The sequence below is a fragment of the Toxotes jaculatrix genome, chromosome 6 (assembly GCF_017976425.1).
Source record: "Toxotes jaculatrix isolate fToxJac2 chromosome 6, fToxJac2.pri, whole genome shotgun sequence".
Taxonomy (NCBI): Eukaryota; Metazoa; Chordata; class Actinopteri; family Toxotidae; genus Toxotes; species Toxotes jaculatrix.
In genome coordinates, this window is record NC_054399.1 from 30225812 (window position 1) to 30250928 (window position 25117).

Genomic DNA, 25117 nt, shown 5'->3' on the forward strand with positions numbered 1-25117 from the left:
CTTTGCTTTGTGTCTCCACAATTCAATTCAATTCAATTTCAATTCAATTTTATTTATATAGCGCCTTCCACAATCAAAATTGTCTCGCCTTAAGTGCTTGCTCTTGGGTCAGGCTCTGGGTCTCTGCAAAGCGCTTTGAGACAATTTTGATTGTGGAAGGCGCTATATAAATAAAATTGAATTGAATTGTAACCATTCCCTGTTGCATGTTGCGAAATATATCATTATCTTTTCACACACTGCTTCTCCTGTAGCATCCCTCTGCTTTAAATCACTCACTACCTTCCAGAGGTGTGGACTCGAGTCACATGACTTGGACTCGAGTCAGACTCGAGTCATGAATTTGATGACTTTAGACTCGACTTGACAAAATGTAAAGAGACTTGCAACTCGACTTGGACTTTAACATCAATGACTTGTGACTTCACTTGGACTTGAGCCTTTTGACTCGACAAGACTTGCTACTTTCCTCAAAAACCCAAAGATTAAAAAGGATGTTATTTAAGGAACGCTCTGTATCTTTCTTTGTATGTGTGCGTCTGTGTGTGTGCTGTCGGCATCCAATCAAATTAGATCAACGTTGTTTTGATCCGACAGCATCCATCCAATCAAATTGCAGGACAACCAATGAAGACGGACTGTCAAACAGCGCGCTAGCTGGAAAAAATGATACCAAAGATAGTTTCGTTCGGGTATAAAAACTACGAGGTGGTCAATAAAAAACGAATTGCAGTATGCAAAACATGTGGCTCGAAGATTACAGATGGAGACGCAACAACTTCGAACTTCGTTCGACATCTGAAGTTGCACAAAGAAAGGTAAGTTCTGAATGAAAGCTTACATTTATTGGCTAAGTAGCTTTTTCTTTGCTGTGTAGCTAAATCATTGCAAACACGGTAATTTGTTGCGTCTACTGCGAGTTCACTCCCTTATTCATACCTTTGTTAAGTATTTTTTTAACAGGGCTATGGTTGAGGTACTTATACATAACATTAGTCAAGGTATCACACAGTAGACGGCGGTTAGCAGCAACGCATATTTTAGCCACCTACAAAGAGGCAAACCTAATAAAATCAAGGTCACTTTAAATGTGCGCTATATTAAGAATATGTGTACCGTTTTAGCTTGCTGTCAGACGGATTTTTCCGACAGGAAAACAAAGTTATACTGCTCGTTGCTCTTACTCTCTAGCAGTCCATTGACGAAAAAACAAGTTAGCTTGCACACGTGAGTTGCTGGTCTACGTGCTGCAACGTAACACACTAAGATACAAAATATATTATCACACAATGTTAAGATTGATATTAATAATATGAGTAATTAAGAGTAGTTTCAATACAGTTCATGTGTGGCTATAAGGGATGTTCTGACATCTGTTTAATATGCTTACCTCTTACATAATATATTATTGCTGTGTGGTTAAAAGGACTCGAAAGGACTTGAAACTCAAAGTGTAGGACTTTGGACTTGACTTGAGACTTGTCAATCTTGACTTTGGACTTGACTCGGGACTTGCCTGTCTTGACTTGGGACTTGACTCGGGACTTGAGGGCCAAGACTTGAGACTTACTTGGGACTTGCAAAACAATGACTTGGTCCCACCTCTGCTACCTTCCCTCTGCTCTTGGCACATCATGTCTATTAGAACCTCAGAAATTTATGTTGCATATGCCACAATATGCAAATCAGGTTCCTAATTTGCATATTGTTGAAAACTGGCTACCCAAGAAAAACCACAGCATAACCTGTTTAAGGTAATGCCCCAAAGTCTCTTTGTGTTTTGAGAAACTCAAAACCCAAAAGCACAACAGGTAATGGCAAGTAAAAAGCATGTTTACTGGAATGTTGAAAACAAGCGATTGGGACCATGCTTTGGCCCCACGAGGACTAATGGTCCCAACATGGTTGGTATTTATGCTTAAAAGAATCCCAAAGGGGAAACTCAAAATGCACACACACACACACACACACACACACACACACACTTAGTAATCTCTGTGTTTCCTAACTTGTTTCTGGATTCTATCATTGCTTCTGCCCATTACTTGGCTCCACTGTGCCCCCCCTGTCTGTAGACTGCCTTACTGATCCCACACCCAGTTGATAAGTCAGATGGTATACACATTGATATATTATACTGATACTGTGTGTCCTGTAATGTAAACCCTTTTGTAAGAGTCCCCAGTTTTACTGGTGAATATATCCTGTTTCTTGATATTTAAAAATGTAAATTAATGTAGAAAAATTCTGTAATTTTGTAAAGAATGACTTGGCTTGAGGGTTGAGGTGGGTGAGGTGTATGGTACCTTCGTTCACCTTTAGTTCAACCCACTGTTACTTTATGATAGTGAGTTGACCTAATAACTATAGTAAACCATCGATGGTAAATCATTCATTATCTAGTTTAGTAGCTGTAATGTAACTAACTCTAACTGAATGAGATGAGAACAACACTGCATGCTGGGGATTATAAAGCAGTACTAGTTAATATTTTTTAAATTAATTAAATTACTTATTTTAGGATAATGATAATAATAATAATAATTATAATAATAACGATTTATTTCTATTTATCTATATTTATTTAACAATAGATAAAATGAAACAGAATCGTGATCAACCCTTTTTAGCCTCTTTTACTCTTTAGCTCTTTTACTGCTTTGCTTCAGTTAAACAGCTCTTACCAGCCTGCTCTCCAAGGGTAGTGGCAGCTATTTTCAAGAGAAAAACAACAGCTAACAGACACAGAGACCTGGTGAACCTTGTGGGGCATTTAGCAGCTAAGGAGACTGAAATTAAAAGCAAACTGCTCATGTTAGCCATAACAACTTGATCAATTCATGTTGGAAGACAAACTATGTGCTCTGAAATGTGAAATCCTTTTTAATGACCTGTCAAATCTGACATCCGTACAGTGTAATTAGGAGGAGTGGTGTGGGAGGAGTGGTGAGGAGGGAGGTGGATGAGAGGGCTAACAGATAAGACGAGAGCACACAGGAGCAGATAGAAGGCAGAGCAGCTGAAGAGAGGGAGGAAAGGGTGACGTGAGTGGAGAACTTTCCACATCCTGAGGGTCTGAAGGAACACTATTTACCCTGAGTTCTGCTTCTACCTGAGACATGGAAGGTCTATCAGCCATGGTTTTATGGCTTCATCTGTCTGTTCTGGTGAGTTCATACCTGCATGAAAAAGGCATGTGGGGGGAGAGGGATGAGTTCATTTGGGATAAGATTTGAATTAATTTACATAGCTTTTATAATTAAGTTCACTGCAACTCAACTGGTATGTTAATATGATCCTGTGAAACGTCTCAGTCGCCACATCACTTAGACACATATTTATTCTCTGACTACGTTCCTTTCGCCTGTTCAAATCCTTGGTCAAAATATGATTTGTAGTACAATCCCCTCCCTGCTACTATCTCCCCAAGTAATACAACCTCCTGTGTTATTATCTCTCAGTCTCTCGGGTTTCTCGGGCTGTCCATCTCCCTGCTTCAGCTTCATCCCACCCATAGCTCACTGATTCACATTAAATCTTGCCTGTATAAATGTTAGCACTACAGGGCTTTAAAAATGTTTTTTTAAAAGGCATGTAAATTTAGATTTGATTAAAAAAGGCGTGTAAATTTAGATTTGATTTGCCCAATCAGCCAGAAGTTTGAAGTCTAATTACCATCTTCTTCCAAAACATGTCTTCTATCTTAACATGTTTGAAAGGCCTAAAAAAAAAGCTGTATGAGTGTGTGTGCAAATGAGTGAGTGACTTGTAGTGTAAAAGAGCTTTGAGTTGTTGAAAAGACCAGAAAAGCATTATATAAATGCAGTTCATTTACTATTACAACAAGACCCCCGCGCCAAAAAATATGATAGAAGTTATTGTTTTTGGATTCATTAAAAAGAATAAAAGCGAATTCAGACATAAGGATTAGAGGAAGTTTCCAGTTGTTTTCAGACAGTGAGTGGTTGGTGTTCTGTATTTTAAATCAGCAGCAGCAGAGCCCTGTGGAAACTCCCAGCTACCTTCAGTCCCACCAGCCTATACGCTACAGGCTACTATAATCTCATCGTGCAGCTAAACAGCCTAAAATAGGGGAATCGGTTAGCAAATATGATTAATAGAGCACTAGTGTCATAAACATTATCAGTTGTTTTGTACAATGTTTTGATATATTATAAAGGATGTTCTTCCTTGCCACTGTCACCTTAAGTGCTTGCTCTGGGGTCAGGCTCTAGGTCTCTGCAAAGTGCTTTGAGACAATTTTGATTGTGGAAGGAGCTATATAAATAAAATTGAACTGAATTGAATTGAATATTCTAGGCCTGTCGCCTCACAGCAAGGCTCCAGGTTCAGGCGCAGAGTCAGAGTATCAGAAAACGGTTTAATCAGTCCCAGTACGTTACACTGTGAAACAGTCCAAGAAGCAGAGGTACCACAGGGAGAAGGCTAACTCGAAATCCAGTAGTCCAGGCAGGGGTCATACCAGGGGCGGGCTGGCCATTGGGAGGTTCGGGAGGTTTCCCGAGCGGCCTGTCTGTTCCCGGCCGGTGGTCGGAACTTTTTTGTACCCCATAAAATGCAGCATCAATGTACCGCAGCAGCCTGTCCTCGCAGCCGCAGGTGGCACAGAGTGGAACGTAACGTTAGACTGGCACCGCTGGACTGGGTCAAACTAATATTTTGCATATTAAGGGGGGATACAAGCGGCCCCTCCTAATTTGAGCTGATCCCTGTTTCTACTGAAATGTGATTGGCTCAGCCGCTCAGTAAGTCATCAAACTGTCAAAAGAAAACAAGAAAGACAAGTGGGGTAAATTAAGAAAGAAGCCAGAAATATGGAGCTGAAAAAACCAGGGCTAAAAAGAAAACACAACTAGCGCAGGATGCAGCCAAATGCGTTAAATTGATGGAGCTTTGCCATGGCGGAGGGACTAAAGCAGCGCAGCTTCAGTCAGCCAGCCAGGCCAGTGAAGCCACAGAACTGATCAGCATGGCCACAGCAGCTTAGCAAGCACTGCCTACATGTTCCTATCATCCCAGACTTGATGTGTTTAGGACACACAGAACATTAAAGGGAGCCTGTCAGCAATGATACACCATACATGCATAAATCAATCTGCTTTATCCATTAAAAATAAAATCCATAGTGGCTGGCCAAAAGAAACACACAAATTTCTTTATTGTAAAAGAAAACATATTTCAGGAGAGAGTCTGTATTCAAAGTTAAAAAGATCATATTTGAATATGTAGGCTATATATCCTGTATTCCTGCTCTGTTTGTACATTAATATATGGCCATGTTGTGGTGTAGTTTCAGTAGTACAAAAGTACTAGTATATGGATACAACAAGCAGGGCTGGACTGGGACAAAAAAACAGCCCTGGCATTTTTGGCTTAGCAATGCAAAGCAATACATTTTACTATTGTTACGTCTTGGCCTAGGGGAAACCATGTCGCAACATTTAAAGGAAAAATCCCAGCTCCCAAAAACCACCAGCAAACTCGCAGTAACTACGCATTCAATGGTTTATTTAAAATGCATCTTGTACACAAGGTCAGGAGCACGTTGCCTGGCAGTCCACCTGGAAGTGGAGAGAGGAGAGCCCCCAGTAAATGACAGCTTCAAATATTTGGAACAGATTTCAGAAATATTATAACACTCTCTCTTCTCTCTCCTCAACTGCTACCTCAACAGCCTGCCTTGACTAGCCAGGAAGAGAGGGACAGATTATTACAATTAATTAAGTGATAAATAGAAAACCTAAAAAAAAACAAATTAAAATTAAAAAATATTTGGAACTACCTGGAAAAAACTGTACAACTATCTAAACCATCAAAACATTTAGTATCTTTAGGTTACATTTTTATTTTTTGATAAGAATTAGAAAAATCTCATACTAACTGCAGTGATACTGTAGAAAAAAACTCAAACGGAACGAAAACAACACAAGGAAAGGAACACAGGAAATAAGTAATAATTACTCGTTGCTCTCCATTCTCATGTAATTCTACACGATTCACGTCGGTCACCTGTTCTGGTGAGCGATTTCATGCCTGTCCATCACCTAAAAGTCCCGGTATTATCCTAACATTACTACCTGATACCTGCTGTGCCTGTGCTACACTTCCCTGGTCACTCTGTCCCTCGGGTTCCCTGTCAACAGTCTCTGGCTGCGTCCCTGTTCACCTTTAAACTGGGCTGCAGAGGACGTGGAGGCTACATCAGCCCCTCCAGAGAATATGTCTTTTATTTTAGCACATTTTGCAGCGTCTATAGCGAGTTTTTTTAATCTTTTAGCCCACAACTTGTCCGCACCTCCTTTCTTCCGCTTCTCCATGTTTCCACGCTCAACACTAAACTGGCGGAGTTCAGTGCAGAGAAAGGGGTGGGGCCGCTCTCGTAAGCTACTATATCCTGATTGGTTTAGTCCACTGTCTATATTGAAGATATACTGCCACACCCTCTAAATTGTGGGCCGGTCTCTAAGTCTAAAAAAAAAAAAAAGAAAAACAAACAGCATCGGCCCCGAGGACTGTCGGCCCACCGGGAAAATGCCCGGTATGCCAGATTACCAGTCCAGGCCTGACAACAAGCCATTTGTACCAGCTCAAGAAAAATACATTAAAGTGAGTAACACTGTGAATTCTTTGCAAAAGAGCTATATAGTTTATCATTGCTGCTGTAATTGTTAATAGCTGACAAGGCCAGTGCAGTGGATGCAGAGGGACAGGCCAGTCAGGAAGAGACGGTTGAGGAGGGACAGAAGGAGGAGGAGGAGGAGATGGAAGAGGAGGAGGAGGAGATGGAAGAGGAGGAGGGGGAGGAGGAAAGTGGAGCAGGAACCACCAAAAAAAACAGTGACAGGTGCAGTGTGCACGAGTGGTTTGGCAATAGGTCTTTGCATAGAATGATATTAAGATGTCATATGTTGATGCTCCAACTCCAGTCACACAGAACAATAAGCCTATCCACTCCTGCAGTGACGTCAGTGGCTGTCTGAGTTAGACATTCTTTCCAATGTCAATGAGCATCTTCTTTTCCATGTTAGCAAATAAAGCAGAAACTGAACAGTGTTGCCACACACACACACACGCATAGCATATGTGAGCATATATAGCTTACTTTAGTACACTCTACTGACTGTATATCATGTATATCATTAGATTGTTTTTATATTGCCAATTAAGTATTCATGTTAAAATCGCAGTTCCACTTGTGTCCTTCGTGCAATTGGATAAAAGGTCTCTCCAAACCAAGCTCCTGGGCTGAATTTCAACCCCAGCCCGCCCCTGGGTCATACACAAACACTCAGAACACACACTGGCAGAAACACACAAGACAATCTGGCGACCAGTGCAGGGAGGACGGGGACTAAATACATCAGGGGGAGGGAAGACAATCACACACAGGTGAAACACATTACAGGAGAAAGGGTAATCAGGAGATGGAAGGAGCACACGGGGAGAGGGAAGTCAAGACACCTGGAACGAGAGGAAAAACAGTGAACAACCGGAAACCGAAACTTTACCAAAATAAAACAGGAAATACCAAATAAACAAAATAAGACCGCCAAAATAAGACCGCCAAAATAAGACCGACTGCCTGGGCGAACCTTGACAGTTCTCCCTGTGCCTGCGTGAGTTTTCTGTGGGTACTCCGGCTTCCTCCCACAATCCCAAAAACGTGCAAATTAGGTTAAATGGCTACTCTACATTGCCCCTAAGTGTGAGAGTGTGCCTGTGTGGTTGTCTGTCATTGTGTGTCAGCCGCCTCGTCCGTAGTCATCTGGGATAGGCTCCAGCTCCCCCGCGATCCTGACGGATCAAACGGTATAGAAGATGAATGAATGAATATTCCTACTGTCTGAAAACACTGCAGTTGGCTTGTTAGCAGATGACCATTTGTGCTGCTGTTCACATGACTCTGACACAGAACCAGCAAGCATATAGAGTCTGTAGGGCAATATTTCAATTTGAATTTGTTAAAATAAAACATAAAACAAAAGTAAGATTTTAGTTAATTTTCAAGAATCAAAGAACTGTGTGTCGCACTGTTTCTTTAGTGAAATATTTAGTTATCATCTCCATACTCTGTACAAAATGCAATGTATATAATAAAATGTAGAAAGAAGCAATTTATATACATTTTATAGGCAAGCTACAAATAAGGTAAGTAGCACAATAGGTATGTGTTAAAACCCTGAACTGTGGAAACAAATCATCGGAGAAAAACCTTTTAAAACTTAGTGCTGCTATATTGCTGTGCCCTCTGGTAGATAGCCTCAGGCCAGCTGCAAGTTCACACCTGCCTTGTGAGCATCCAGCTCTCCATCCTCACCCTCATTCTACCCACAGGCCAAACTGAATCTGGGAGCCAGTCTCAGTCAACTTTGGCAAGAGGCGGGGCACACCCTGAACAAGTTGTCAGTCTTTCACAGGGCTGACATATAGGGCTGCTATTTATTCTCCTCTCGAGTCCCTTTGCTCCCTTGTGTTTGCTGCTGTGGCTGGTTCACCATTAGAAGGACACCAAGAACCTCATCTCCACCAGCCACATCGCAGAAGCATCAAATTAGCAGCAGAGGCAATAGTATGGATGTATTCATCCACAGTGCATTGCAGCATTAAGCCCAGCACATCATCAGAGTAGTTCATCATGTTACAGCCAAGGACCATTGGACAACTGAACTGACTCAATCTAAAAAAAACAATCAGATGACTGAAAATCACTACAGCGACACAAGATAAATGTCCTCTTCTCTCTGCAGCTGTGTGGGTGTTTGGGAAGCAGTCCAAACTGTGGCCAACAGCTAAGACGCAACAAGAGGGACTGGGTTGTCCCAACAGCGATGCTCAAAGAGAACTTTGACTACAGGACTAGTGGCCATGTTGCGAAGGTAAGACAGCATCTATGCATTTTCACTTTGTGTTCTTCAAAATAGATAAATAAATTCAATAATGAATCCTACATTTTGACCATTTTGACATGATCTAGTCCATGTTAAAGGAGAAGTAGATTGATTTTCATCTAAACATTATTTGGATGTCAGGGATGTTGTTGTTTCTCAGCAGAATAATAAGTTTCACAGACTTACCCCCACTAAACCACAGGAGTGTCCCCCTCTAGGATGAATCTTGTTTTCAGGACCTTTTAGAATCCACATTTCTGTCAGACTTTGCAGTCTGTTTTACTGAAGCTGATGGAAAAGTACAGCTTTCTAAATTACAGAGCAAAATATTTGCTCAGTACAGTCATAGCTTAAAAAAAACACTGAAAACAACTTCTTCCTAAAAGCTTGAATGACTGTGTCTCCACTGTTCTCACATTGAGTCACTGCAAGAGTTCAGTGAGAGGAGAGATAACACTGACACACCTGCATGAAGGGTCTTGTTTTATTGCAAAAGTAAGATCTACAGAAAAAGAGGACATTAGGACTCTCTGATTACAGTCTGAATCACTCGTCTGTTTTCATTTGGATCCATGTTTCGGGCCAAAGTCATAAAGCCTAGGGAAATAAAAAAAGCTGGAGCTCCACTGTCATGAAGCGAGATCTCGTGGAGAAATAAAAACAGTAATGCATTACTTCAGTGCTCATGTTCAGGCCTGACATCGTTCATCTCTTTTACATTTCAGTTGACATTAAAATGTTTCCTTTAGCCAAATCAGGTGAAGGCTTACTCTTGCTATCTCTGCCATGGTTTGCTTGCTCAATTTATCCCAATGCAGGACTACTTTCAAGATGTCTGCCATTATTACACAAGGATATAAATGGATGAAGGATGAACTAAACAAAGTGTCTGTGTGAATAACCGCTAACTTCACTGCCTAAATCATGGGAAACATTGAGTTTATTGGTGACTCTTGTCCATATGTGTGAATGTGAGTGTGAACAGTTGTTTGTCTCTATGTGTCAGCCCTGTGATAGACTGGAGACCTGTTCAGGTTGTACCCTGCCTCTCGCCCCAAAGCCAGCAAGGATTTATGCATAATGTTTTTTCTCTTGCCCTCCACATAAACATATCCACATGTTAAACTGTTACCTGCTAATATGTGTCCTCTGTATATGTCTATCTGTCTTTGCAATGCTTTATAATAGATTAAAAAATAAACTATATATACTACCTAAGACAGTTAGTCTTGGGCAGTCAGGAGGGCGCAAGGTTATTCTGACATCAGCTGTTGTTCCTAATACCTTGAGGGGAGAAGTCTTATTTCTGTGCCTCATTGTCTCATCATCTCCTCCCTCTTCGTCCCCTCTCTCCTTGTCTCTGTGTCTCCTCATCTCCTCTCTTTTTATCTCTGCATCTCGTCTGTCATCTTCTTCTCCTTCTCCTTGTCTCTGCATGTCCTCTGTCTTTGTCTTGGACATGAAGCTCTGTCTCACGCTGCCTGAGCAATGTATTATATTGGGATATTAACGTTTTCCCCTCAAATACACAAAATGGCAAGTTTCTCAAGCACCTCTGATATGTATACATCCAGATAGCCTAGTTTGGGGGGCTTTGTTATTCAAGTATTTGTATGAATTTTATTTGTGATGTACACAATATTAAAAATAAATAAAACTAAGGTCTCTTTTCAGAAGCAGTGCCCAATACAACAGAGCTGAAAAGATAATCCACAAGTCATGCAGTTCATGGGAATATTTTCTACTAAAGAAACTGTCCATTTGAAACTGTCCAAGGGGAGGACTGTTGAAATTTGCATCTCCTTGTCCATTGTATTGAAATCTCAGAGAAGAATCACTGATTGTGTGTGGTACTGTTAGACAGTTCACAATAAACCAACCCTACCACACCCCCACCCCAGAAACTCAGCATTTCCTCTTTCCTGGTCTCCACCATCCTCAACGTGAATAGCTGTATGTTCTGTAACCATTTGCCACAGTTAAGTTGCAAAAACTAAAGGTTCCTTGTTATGTGAAGTAATTTCCAACGGTCACTCAGACTTTGAAGCCCAGCTTACTTAAGAAGCCCACAATCTTTTCTGAATGACTTCATGATTGTTGTAATTGTTATGATATTTCCTCAGATCAGGTCAGACTTCGACAAAGAGCGGACTGTCTACTACTATCTGCTGGGCCATGGGGCTAATGAAGAGCCAGTCAACTTGTTTGTTGTGGAGGAGCATACGGGACTGGTTCATGTCCGCGGAAAGCTGGACCGAGAAGAGAGAGAGAGTTACATTGTGAGGCTACAGCTCAACATGGATTGAATTGACAGAAAATCAGCATCAATAAGGAGTTACTGATTGCACAGGGAGATGTTTAAAGTCCTTCGCAAAACAAGTCCTGTCCTGCTTGTTATACATGAACAGAAGGCTCAGGATACCACATACACCATGTACACAAAGAAAACAATGCTACTCACGGAAACTAAAATCTAATTAAAACAAACAACATAAACATAGAAATGGAAAATAAAAAAGTAGCCAAGGAAACATGCACTGCAAAATATATTTTATAGTTCCACTCCACTACATAACTCCACTCATAAAATATAATATATACTTATAAATAAAGATTTTAATGTAGGACCTTTTGTAGTGGAGTGGTATTTCCTTGAAGTGTTGCTGCAGCTGTGAAAATGTGTGTGTTTTGCTTCTTTTATGTGCAGCTGACAGGAGTGGCCAGATTTAACAACGGTAGTGTGGCTGAAGACCGAATAGACCTGAGGTTTGATGTGGAGGATGAGAATGATAATACACCTGTATTTGTCCCTGTGCCTCCAGCTATAGTCAAAGAGTCTAGCCCAGCAGGTAAAATGTGTTGCTTTGTGCTACACTGACTTGCAGAACACAAGATTCAAATGCTCTTTTCTTTATATTTTCCCTGGTATAGACTGCACACCTCATCACAGCGCTATAGAAAAGAGGAACGAACTGAACCAAAGTCAAGAAAAACAATAAATCTGTCCCTGCTGCACTGTCAGTACACATAGAGAGAACTATTTAAGTTCTTATTGTCAGCAGAAACCTCTGGCAGCTCAAGGATGTTCTTTCATGTTTGCCAAATGGCCATGAAGTCTGCTGTGGATATTCATGGTCTCCAGAGGTGAAATCTTTTCTAGTCTGGACATTCCATGAGCTTTCCTGTAGCATCACTCTCCGGACAGACATAACGTCTATTTGGTAACCAACACTGTACTATTTGAACAATAATATGTTGGTGGACGTTGGCTGCATGCAAAAATATACATCTTTCATTTTATAATTTTTTAAATTTTTACTTTTGTTTTGTCCATGGGTAAATGAGACTGTGTAACTAATGGTATGAGTAGGCATTAGGCATGTGCACAGCATTTAAAGATGAACAATCCATAATCACTTGCACTCATGCATGTTCTGTGCCACACCAGTGTTCACAACCGATGAACAGAACCAGTCTGAACACATGCAACAGAGTTTTTGATTTCTGGAGGGTGAACACTTCTTCCGCAGCCCAACATACAACTAAAACCAGCATACCGTATGAATGAATGGGTAACACAGAGTTAGAAAAACACTCATCTATTAATGACAAAAGCATGGGAAAACTGCTGAATATTGTCTTGTCTCTGTATTTTTTTCATGCAGGGACTTTTGTTGGCGTGTTGACAGCTACTGATGCTGACAAGGCCAACTGTTCCCAATCGAAGATTGCCTACAGCATTGCAAAGCAGGAGCCTTCTGATGGCAGAGAACTCTTCTACATACACAGAAACACAGGATCCATCTATGTCAAAGAAAACACCTTAGACAGAGAGGTCAGGGAGATATCTTTCTTTATCTGGAACTCAAATTCAAGTTTCCGATGCCTTCCATCATCATGATACATTTGTAGATGGTGGATTTGATTGGTGAGCCTACCTTTTATCCTGTAATAATCCTGTACTGGTCCCTCTGTTGTCCACAGAAACAAAGCTCCTACGTCTTAACAATTACAGGAATTGACATGGAAGGAGCTCCTGGAGGCAACACAGGCACTGGGACCATAGTCGTCAAAGTAGTGGACATCAATGATAATGTACCCATACTGGAAAAAGATCAGGTGTTAACTCTGACTTAGTTTCAAAAGGAAAGATACATGATGTGGTATGAAATCACCAGTGTGAATGACTAAAAATGTTTTGTGTAGATGTATTTCTCTATCTTGTGTATCTACTGTGCATACCGTATAACTCTCAGTTAGCTACCTCCAATGACTACACACTGCACCTCCCATCCAGCTATTGTATCAACAACTAACTGTCTGCCTGGACATAAGAACAATTCAGTTTTCTACAGCTCCTCATACCTGTACAGTATTTAAAGGAATAGTTCAGCAATTAGCAAAGTGGACCAGGTGGAGTTATTTCAACAGAAAAAATAATGGTAATAATAAAAGTGCAGTAACTAAGTGCTACACAACAGTGTCAACAAGGCAGTTTGTTCAGGGTTGCTATGGTTGGTGCACCACTGTGTGAAGGGAGAAATGGTTATTCTCAATGATTTTTTTTCACTTGTGTGTGCTGTGTTGGTGCAGTATTCGGGCAGCATCATGGAGAACACCGCCGACGTGGAGGTCATGAGGTTTAAAGTTCTGGATGCTGATGAGGAGAAAACCGAAAACTGGCTGGCTGTTTTTGACATCGTCTCTGGAAACGAAGACGGAACGTTCAGCATAAAGACTGATCCCAAAACAAATGAAGGTGTTTTGATGCTTAAAAAGGTAGGTCTGTCTATAAGATGAGGAGGTTGTCCCCCTCCCTAACCCTAAAAACCCCCTAAATAATAATGTTTTCTCCCTGACCACAATCTCATTAAAAACTCATGAAAACTTGGTATAATAAATTTATTCTATTTGCAGAATAAACATATTTAGATTCCTTTTTTTATTATATATATTGTATAATGGACATTTCTAGTAAAGTTTCTTCTGTCATTTAAATCAGCCTCTCACATATCTAAGAGAATGTATGATTTGTCTTTTAAACAAATGATTGGCATTGAACTGATAAGATTTCAGTCTATGTTCAAACACAGACTGTTGGCTAGATCACTTTAAAATATCTCTCTCCACTACAGTCAAGCTTGGCAATTTTGTATTTCGGTACCTCATGTTAAGAAATACGTTACTAAGTTTTCAGTCTCATGAGGGACACAGTATTTGGTTTATTAGACAATGCATTTGTTCATTTTCTTTATGATAAGCCTTAGAGTAAACTCATGTGCAGCTATTCTGTTTTTTTTCCTTCCAGCCTGTTGATTTTGAGGCAAATCCTGGCATCAAGCTTGGACTGAAAGTATCCAATGTTGTCCCAATTGTGGGAGTTGGAGGTGGTGAGGGCGGAGGTCATGGAGGAGGAGCGGGAGGAGGAGCAGGAGAGGGAGGAGGAGGAGGAGCAGGAGGAGGAGGAGGAGGAGGAGGAGGAGGAGGAGGAGGAGCAGGAGGAGGAGGAGGAGGAGCAGGAGGAGGAGGAGGAGGAGCAGGGGCAGGAGGAGGAGGAACAGGGGCAGGAGGAGGAGAAGGGGGATATGTTGGACATAAAGCACAGGCTGGTGCAGGGACTGCGGCTAACATGAATGCTGGAGCTGGTGGCTCAGCACAGAAAACCACCCTAAAAAAGGGCAAAGTTTACCCAGTGAGCATTGCAGTGCTGAATGAGCCTGAGGGGGCCATCTTCAAACCCTCAGTGAAGCCTATCTCTGTTTCTGAAAACCCAGGGGAGAATCCATTAATGAAGGTCATTGGTGTCTTCAGAGCCTCTGATGCTGACACTGGAGAGCCTGCAAAGAATGTTCGGTGAGATGAAGTCACACCCAAATTTAAGTGTAAAGTCTCCATAGAACACTGCAGTTTATTTTGTTCTTCATTTGGGGCTGTAGGGCACACACTGTCCTGCCCCACCCAATATTCACCATAGCATCAAATGTGGATTCATGTGGATCCACCACTGAAAATAGTCCCCAATAAATGCACCATTGTCTCTTGTTTGACTGTTTGCTAAATATTACAGCTATGTTAGCAGTCCTGTGAGGTTGTAATGTTTATTGTAAATTTACCTAAAATGTTAGATACACAAACCAAAGTATTAGACAAATTGAAATATATTTTTATTTGTTGATGGTGCAAAATGAAACATCAAAGGATCATCAAAGTTCACAAAGGACATTTATGTCTGCAGCAAGTTACATGGTAATCCATCTAACAGTTCACATGGCATTTCACTCTGAACCACTAAGGTGATCCTGCTGGTGGTGCAAGAGGAAAAGTGAGAGCATCACCAAAGCCAGCAACCTTTATTCTCTAGGAACATAAATGAATAGTTGTGAAGACATTTCAGTCAGGACAAAAGTGGTGGACTGTCTGCTCAAGTGACAGACTGACAGATGTTGTGATCGCATAGCAGTGTTGTTACAATTTTGAATATAATGTACTTTTTTTTTTTTTATATTTTCACTTTAGTTCCTACTTTAGTAGAATCCAATGGGCTTGGAACTGGGAGCCACATGAACTTCTCTTCATTAGCCTCCTGTAAAATCCAGAATTGATTTTAAAATCCTTCTTCTTACATATAAGACCCTCAATGACCAGGCTCCTTCATATCTCAAAGAGCTGATAGTACCATATTATCCCAATAGACTGCTTTGTTCCCAGAATGCAGAATCTCTAAAAGTAGAATGGGAGACCGAGCCTTTAGCTATCAGGTCTCTCCTGTGGAACCAACTGCCAGTTTGGGTTTGGGAAGCAGACTCCCTCTAATTTTAAAATTAGGCTTAAAACCTTTTTGTTTGACAAAGCTTATTGTTTACTGTTTATTGTCTACAATTATCCATTTCTGACACATTACTATGCTTAATGTTCCACTCTGCTACAGATAAATTTTGGATTAATATCTATGCAGACTGTAATGTAAATAATTGCCAATCATGACAGCTTTTTGCTTCTGTGCTCTGTTTCCTCTCATAACTGTAATCTGCTGAGCACACATTATCCACTGTTCTGTAATCTGAATGCTGGCTCTCTAACATTGTTTACTTCCAACCCTGTTTGTATCATGTTCTATATGCTGCATGTCCTTCTCCTCCTCTCCTCCATTCCGAGCTGTCCTGTCTTCCTCCTTTCACCCAGCCAGGCCATCAGTTGGAGGGTCCCCCATATGAGCCAGGTTCTGCTCAAGGTTTCTTCCTGTTCAAAGGGAGTTTTTCCTTGCCACTGTCTCCTTAAGTGCTTGGTCTGGGGTCAGACTCTGGGTCTCTGTAAAGCGCTTTGAGATGATTTTGATTGTGGAAGGAGCTATATAAATGAAATTGAATTGAATTGAGTTGAAAATTGATATGCTTATTGTTCAACTCCCTGTATTGACTATGAAATTCAGTCATATTAGTGAAGCTTATGATGAAACTATTATAATGTTCATTAGTGGGTTTACTAAAATATATGACTGCTTTTTTCCTTTTTTTTTTGTAAACTAAAAAGCTAATTCTGATGCATGCTATTCCCGCAGATATGCTAAAGGCTATGATCCTGACAACTTGATATCGATCGACCCAGAAACAGCAGAGATTAGACTTCAAAAGACCCCAGACAGAGAGTCCATGTTCTTAGTGAATGGAACTTACTACACTGAAATACTGGGCCTGACTCAAGGTAAGTTCTTGTTCCGAAGGCACTGCTTGAGTGTGTTAAAGGTACATTGAACATTATTGTTGATATTAATACTGAGAATGTTTAAATGAGCAATAGTATCCTGGTTATGATCAGGCAAATGCCATATTCTGGTTTTGAGAAACCTACCTTGAGTACAGTGACAGTAACGAGGACACTGGTTTTTAGAAAATAGTGGCTGAAATGGCAAGACATCAAGACACAACTGCACCGATCATCAGAAATGTGGAAATTGTTATGATCATAAATACAGAGACACATGGTTTTTCGTGTTTCATGTAAATATTATATTTTGATATTTGATCAAAACCAGGGTTACACTCAAAATCAAGATATTAGAGCACATGCAAATGCATCATCTAGTGTTCAAGACATAAAAACATGGAAATTAACAGGGAATAACAAGGCCTTATTTGAAGATCTCAAGCTACGGGCTGGTGAGTAATGATTTACAAGCTCAGCCAGACATCTCAGTGCTATTTTAAAATCAATTAAAGGTGATCAGGCCCTCACACTGTCATACACATTGTACCATATGCCTAACAAATTCTGCACATTAACTGCAGCAATAAAGCAGGGTAGATGACTTAGCTGATTCAGATGCTTTGCAGGAAATTTTCAGCTGAGTACCTGTGTCACACAAGTGAAATATCAAGCTTTTAACAATTTGACACAAAGGGACTTAATAAAGAGAAAATAGAATGGAGCCCTGTAGCACCCCATACCAATTGACAATGGCTGAAACAAGGTAAAGCCATCAACAGACACAACAAATTTTCTGTTAGGAAAGTATGAAGAGAACTGCTGGAGGGCATCCTGGAGACACCAACGCATGTTCTCAGCCTCTCAATAATAATTCTACTACATCAAACGCAGCACTAATATCAAGTATACCAAGTACTCACCTGCATCAGCCTTCATCAAGATATGGTTGACAGCTCCAACAAGGGCAGTCTCTGTGTTGTCTTTCGGTTGGAAACCTAATTGAAATTTCTCAAAAAAATTATTGATTAAGACTTCCAGCAAGTTGATTTGAGATAATCTTTTCTAGGACTTTTGATATAAAGGGAAGCTATGGACAGAGGGATCAGAACCTGAAACACATCCATTAAATACAGAACTAATGATTGAGAGCAGGCATGGGGCTACAGTATCTAGAGCCTTTAATAAGAATTTGGTTGGTAACATGTCTAAAATAGGCTTGATCATGATGTCATATCTGGAATAGTTTCAGTTAATTCTTGGATAGTGATTTCCTTATGAGTACGTACTAAGCTGAAGACAAGCTAAGTCAGACACTGAAGTGGGTGGGTGAATCTTTGATCTAATGTCCTTGATCTTGTCTGTGAAGATGGTTGAATTCCTTTCACAGTCTGCCAATGAATGTTTTCTAATTCCCACAGACACGCCTCCTAAGATGGTCACAGGAACAATAGCATTGGAGGTGGGAGATGTAAATGACAACTGCCCCAAACTGACCGATGACATGAGGTACATCTGCTCAGACACTGTCGTAATTGACATCACTGCAGTGGACGTGGATGGAGACCCGAACTCAGCCCCCTTAAGCTTCAGTCTTGTGGCTGAGAAGAGCCATGGCGATTGGAGGGTTGAACCTTTAAATGGTATGGACACCTTTATTTTTGGATGTCTGTCAGTGGATGGCAGCTGCTAATGGTACTATGAAAACTGCAAATAACAAGGGGGAGAGAGAGAATCCTTTCCTAGTGCACCTATCTGTGTGACACAGGCCAGATTACACTAGCCAGATGAAACTATTGTTCACTACACAAAAGCACAAGAACAGAACAGAACATGACATATTTTTTTCTGCATTGGAACTGCAAGACTCCTCTCTTTTCTTTCTTACTCTTAGACACCACTGCATCCCTCAGGGCTTTGAGACCGCTGTGGCCTGATCACTACCGGGTTGCCTTCATCATCAAGGACCAGCAGGGCCTTGCCTGCCCAGAACCTCAGTACCTGGACCTACATGTGTGCTTGTGTAAGGAAGAGAAGACCTGCACAACAGCAGGTGCAGGTGGTCGAGGGGCTTTTCTCAAGGAATCCTCATCTTCATTTGGAGGGCTGGGAGTGGGGGTGCTGCTCCTTGGACTTCTGATACTGCTCAGTGAGTATGAGATGTGTCAGCAGGACCCTAGAATGTATGTATGGGCTGTAATTCTATTCGATTCTAAAAAAATAAATGTAAGATAAAACCAAATGGAAATATTAGATCCAAGTAAATAGGACATGCATTCAGCATTGTAATTGCATTTGGCAAGAAAAAAATGCTGTACACATTCTTTGTGACTCTTATTTCTCTACAGCCCCACTCTGGAAACAAAGAGGCTGATGTGAAATATTTAATAAAAGGCCATAATAAATGTAAATTTACTTTTGATGAAGATAATGATACAGTTTAAGTTTGATTTGTCAAGTTTCTATGACTTCTGGTGCCACCCCAGTACAACGGAGGCAAATGGAATTTGGTGTGTTGACATTTCAAAAATTCATTAGAGCTAGCTTCTGGAAAAGAAACAGCTTCAATGAAAATTATTCAGAGTGACCATGATATCCATGATATCTCAAAATCTCAGCAAATACAAATTAAACTATCTCCAAGACCAGAGAATAATTGGAGAATGAATGGAGAATATTTGTTGATATCTGAATTGATTTTCATTACATTTAGTATATTTTTATTGCATAGAGTATATTTTTGTGAATATTGTCATATTCACTTATATATGTGAAGTCAGTGGCGTGTGGTGACTTTTACAGATAGGCAACCAGAGCCCCAGAAAAAATAACTACCCCAGTTATGTGAACTGTAAAATTTTGCCTTCTGTTCTGGTTGTGTTTTTCAGGCTCAAGCCTCTTAATGATATCCTGCTCATGTGTAGAAGTGTCAGGGACCTTCTCTGAACTTCCTTTTGATGCCAAAGAACACTTGATTGTCTATCATACAGAGGGTCGAGGAGAGGACAAGGTAAAATATACAGGAGTGCAAAGGTCTGAAGCATGCAGTGCTAAAGTGAGATGAATTATGAAGGAACACTCAGTGTAACGTTATGGTGGACAGTGCTTGCTGTTTTGCAAAAGTTACATACTGTAGTCCACCTTTAAAGCCACTGTGTGGATAGTTTTTATTTGGTTACAGCACCTTGTCAAGTGATTTTGCAAATACGTCATGTAATATGTTACGTCAAGTTGATGTTGACAGTTTGTTTTGGTAAAAATTAAAAAGTAATTCAGGTTTAAGAATCAATGATTATTGTGATTCTTAATGTTTCTGTATTTCTAACAATGCTTATACTGTTGTTTAATTCCTAAAAGGCCTCAGTTCTCAGGTTAGTGTATATAGAAATTATGACAGCATACATATAGGACATATACAACTTATTCTTGTCCAATATTAAAGTACATTTACCTTTAGGAAAATTCAAATGGTTTCATACTGTACTTGTGATGTGAAAATGTTGATACTTTTTACACAGTGTTTACTAGATTTTGAAAGCTGCCTGAGGTAGCGTGGCTTAAGGATCTACTGTCATGCACAATCAGACAGAAACGGGTTGAGTTTCTGTCAGTTTCACACAACACAAGATTTTTGTCTGCCTCCATAGCAGCTCTGCACCTACAAAAAGGACACCTACATATTTTGGCATAAAACTATGCCAAAATATGTTGGTGTCCTTTAACTAAAAACAAAAACTAAAATGTCTTTTTTAAATATTATTGTGCCTTTTTTCAATCTCTTGTTTGCTACAGGATGTCCCTCAGCTCGAATCTGCATGCCAGATGATGTCTGCTGCTGCCATACCGCGTGTAATGGACAGCAACATAGCTTCCAAAACCAAAGCGAACACAACTTCCTTGATGACTCTCAACATAAACACTGCCAAAAACATTTACAAGTCCAGGTGTGAGGCCAACAGCAAGATCCAGGAGAGCAGTTCTGTAGAATTCAGTGAGATCCATCGGGAGGTGTACTCAGGGGAGCAATACTTGTTGCAGTGTCAAGACCTGGATGACATTTCTCTCCCTGCTCCGTTTCTGCATCAGTACTATTTACAGGTGAGGAACCTTTTGGATGATGCTGGTTTATTACAACTCTGTTTTGGCTGTCTTTGGTAGCATTGTACTCACCAGTCAGTGCGAAGATGTGTGACAATGGAAATGACTGCAGGCAGTCTGTGGCAAGTAGGTTCTGATCTGCAGAACAGGAGAGCAACATTATCTCTGCCATTTTGCAACCACTTCAATGAAGTAATCTCAATTTCAATTAGGACTGAATGATCAGTGGTCAGAAATTCATATTGCGATTACTTTGAAATTATGATTGTGATGCACAATGTGATTAATGAGAATCTTTTTTGCATCAGTATTTAAATTTTCACAAACAGTAAAAACTATTAAAATATTACCTGTGGTCTGAATCAAACATGTTTTCTCACATATAGAAAACATGATTTTTAAGTCACGACATCTGTAGCACTACAGTACCTTTCTATAATACTGTTCCTTCTCATATTTTTCTTTTATAAAATAATTCCAATTCTGTGATTTGGATATTGCACTTGGCCATATTGTGATTTTGATTATTTTGAAATTAACTGTGTAGCCTCAGTGCAAGAAAGAAATAGTCAAAAGGTAGCACATTTGACATATAAGACCTCTGATTCGCAGGGGACGCAGGAGCTTCACATGTTTGTTGTTCTGGGTTGACTGGTTCCAAAGTAAGGGTGACCTCCTTGTGAAATCTCTGAACTTCAGCTGCTTTTTAAAAGACTTCTGAAAGAGATATGCAATCATACTCTCAGTTAGACCACAGTCTACTCTTTCTCCATCCACTTCACGGTCTGAAATGTGAATAAAATATGCTATCAAAAATACAGAAGCATTGAAACCCTGGACATGTTTAGGCAAGATAACTAGACTGACAATTCATATTTTTTTCCATCCCCACAATGAATAAACCTTTTATTTTAAAGGAGACATGAATTAGAAACTGGTAACAAAGGGAAATCACAACAAGAATATATAGATAGAAATGAGTATACTGACCATCTGGTGATGAGAGACTGAAGAACCAGGGTTTAAATACTGCAGGCTCATGGGATGGTGAGTAGCAGGTGTGCTGGCTGATGCAGTCGGGAGGAGAAGGTTAGATGGCTTCCATGTCCAGAGACAGACAACAGATACAGACAGAGAGACAAGAAAGGAAACACAAGGAAAAGGGAAACATTTTGAAACCTGTACTACAAGTTCAAAATACTCAGGATATCTCTTTGTTATCTGAGACCTATACTGCAAAGCAGGATTTGGGGTTAGCGAGGTAACTTCAGGTTTAACCCTGGGTTTTCAGGGTTACAACGGTGGATTCCCTTCATAATGGGTTATATTGCCATGGAACCTTATGCTGCACACCTAACCCACACAGCTGGCTCAGTTAACTCTGGGAAGCAATACTATAATTACTAACAAAAGTAACATCCCTTTCATTTTCTTTGTGTTAATGATGGTCTGTGCGCAGAGTGTGAGCTATGCAGCAGAGAAACAGGCAGCGCAGGAGGGTCTGTTAATTTATGACTACGAGGGACAGGGTTCCTCTGCCGGCTCAGTGGGCTGCTGCAGCCTCCTGGAGTCTGACAACGACCTGCAGTTCCTTGATGACCTTGCCCCAAAGTTCAAGACTCTGGCTGACATCTGTTCCCCTCCACCTCCAAGACCTCTGACACCTCAAAACATCATCCCACAAGTGGATAAAGTTGACCACACTGATGGACCCTCATTGGAGCCTAAACCATCTAGCATCCATGGCAAGAGCCCAGATCTTAAGAAAAGTGTCAGCATCAACCAGTCATCCACCAGCATCACGGGTCTGAGCAGAACATCCACCAGCAGCACGCACAGGCAAACATCTATCAGCCTCAATCGCTGTAATGGAGCAGCTTCCAGTAGCATGCATGGCCAGTTGTCACACAGCACCAGCAGCACGGCACAGTCACCTGTTAGTCCTGTTAGTACAGCCATGCTGCCCTCTCCTGGCCTGATGCTTCTACTACAGCAGCAGCCTGTCTACAACATCACCACCCCTATGGTGCAGCCCATGCCCTACATAGTCCAGCCACACATTCAGAGCACTATGCTGCTGGCTGAGGCTCCTGTTTCCAACCTGCAGGGCATGTATCTGCTTAACGGGAGTTCAGAACACTCTGAGGAGATTCCACACAGGGCAGACATTGCTAGGATCCTCAGTAGCACCAGTAGTCGGACACATCAGTGTGGGAGCAGCAGGGCCTTAAGATCAATAGCTTGTGTTAACACAGAGAGCAGACAGGAGAAGAACCAGGTCAACAGCATCTGCAAGGAGACAGCTTCCATGTTTTAAAACAGCACCACCTGACAAAATACATTTTCATTTAACACAACATTCTTCTAAGTCTTTTTTTTGCATTGATCCAGGAAAAGACAAATGAGACTGATGTATTTTTATAGATTCCTTGTCGGCCAATGTTGCCGTGATACTTTTTAGCCACACTTGTGCTGTGGCTGTAAGGACACCACAGTCGACCCAGCAGTCCATCGCTCAATATATATCTCAACAATAAGTGGATGGATTGTCATGAAATGCCACACAGACACTGATGGTCCCTAGAGAATGAATCCTACTGGTACCTGTTATCTCCCGACTTTTCATTTAAGGATGGATGCTATTCATGTTCCCCTCAGGATGAATTGTAAAGACTTGGGTGATCCTCATCCAGCGCCATCATCAGGTCAGTATTTGAATTTGTCCAGTCTTTTAGTTTATTACAAAATATCAACAAAGCCTCAGGTCTACTGATGTGATCACTGCAAATTTGGAAGAAGCAATGCAAGCAACAGAATGTGGCGCAGCGGCTGAAAAATCCTCCATCACACTTCATGTAACAAATGTTACAGTAGCGGTGACAGCTGGAAATGACCTTAAATTCAGTTTTGCAATGCAGCATAAATGCACCCAATAATTGTTTTCATTATATTAAAATAATTTTGATGGCAACGTTTTACCTTCAATGTATAATAAATCAGATTTTCTTATAAAGGCACAAAACCAGAGAAAGTTTGAACATCACCTGTTAGAATGTAAAGGCATTCCTTAGTGTGTCTTCTCACATACATAGATAGATGGCTGGATACAAACAGACAGACAGACAGACAGACAGAATAGATAGATAGATAGATAGATAGATAGATAGATAGATAGATAGATAGATAGATAGATAGATAGATAGATAGATAGATAGATAGATAGATAGATAGGTTGATTTTTTTCAGCAGATGGCAGCACAAAGCTGGAAAATGGCAAATGGATGAAGCACACACACTCATCCATGAATCATCATGGATGAGTCTGTATGTGAAGCAGATTAAAACTGTATATTCAAACTCTGCATTTTCCCCCTTTTTATCCTGCTTACTCTGTCATATGATACTGTCTCAGAAATGGTTAGTATGGGTTTGTTTATTCCATTATTGTGTATACAGCTTACATGGTCTGGTGGAGGGTGAATACTGAAAGTAACACATTATAACCAATGCATTAGGAAGATCTCCCCTAAAACATCCTACCTGTATCTTACCTGTATCTTACAGGTTTTATGACGTTTAAAAAAGTCTTGTGGGTTGAAGTATTTTACGAAATAAGATTTAGAATTGCCATGTAGTACTGCTGATTTAGCTCAGAGTTCATCACTGAGTGCGTGATTTGTGTTGTTAATTACTACGTTTCAGTAAGTGGTTGTGAGGACTTTTTGTAACTAGTATTTGTCTTTGCTGATTAAGTCTTCTAAGTTGCCTAATGTTGCCTTTCAAAACTGTGACAGCTGTTTGAAATGAGTGTGGAATAAATACATTGTGTTTTCTATACAAAACACACTTTCTGCGCGTCAGTCAAACATGTCAGTGCAAGTTACAACAAAACACACAGTGAGCAGCTAAGGATTTTACTGCTATACCTCTCAGGCATACTGAGCCTGGAAAACTATGAACAGGAAATACTTGTTTTGAATGTTGCAGCAACAAGAACATAAAAGAGAAAAGCATTGAGATAAGGCTGGTTCCTACACATTGGCTGCATTTGTCCATTTCAGGGAAATCAAAGAGATCCATTGAAACTATGCCTAAACTATCAATTGGAACAGAACTGGACTAACACAATCTTCTGCACATTATGTATATTTAACATGTAAAGACTGTTTAAAATACAGACTGTACTGACTGTCAATGCTCCAGCCTGCTATCACAGCACCTAGGCTAGGCTATCTATTTTATTTTATTTTATTCGATTTTATTTTTATTCTATGCTTATTGTGTTAACTGTGTAAACTGCTCACGTGCCTTGAATTGCCCCCAGTGGACAAATAAAGTTTTTTGATTTGATTTGATTTGATTTGAAACGGCTAAACCTACCAGTGAACCATCAGTTATGTTTCAGTGTG

At 40.5% G+C, this 25117-nt stretch overlaps 1 protein-coding gene across 1 annotated transcript; it reads left to right on the plus strand.

The window, feature by feature from the left end:
• The first annotated feature begins 6561 nt into the window (after positions 1–6561).
• On the plus strand, positions 6562–23025 carry LOC121182869 (desmoglein-4-like). Its single transcript, XM_041039491.1, has 16 exons — positions 6562–6627; positions 8277–8423; positions 8769–8897; positions 11033–11188; positions 11617–11758; positions 12575–12744; positions 12894–13028; positions 13503–13688; positions 14335–14496; positions 14569–14762; positions 16468–16610; positions 18032–18253; positions 18505–18759; positions 19499–19620; positions 20403–20708; positions 22168–23025. The coding sequence occupies exons 1-16, from the start codon at positions 6562–6564 to the stop codon at positions 23023–23025; spliced, it is 3393 nt and encodes a 1130-aa protein (XP_040895425.1).
• Positions 23026–25117: the final 2092 nt, after the last annotated feature.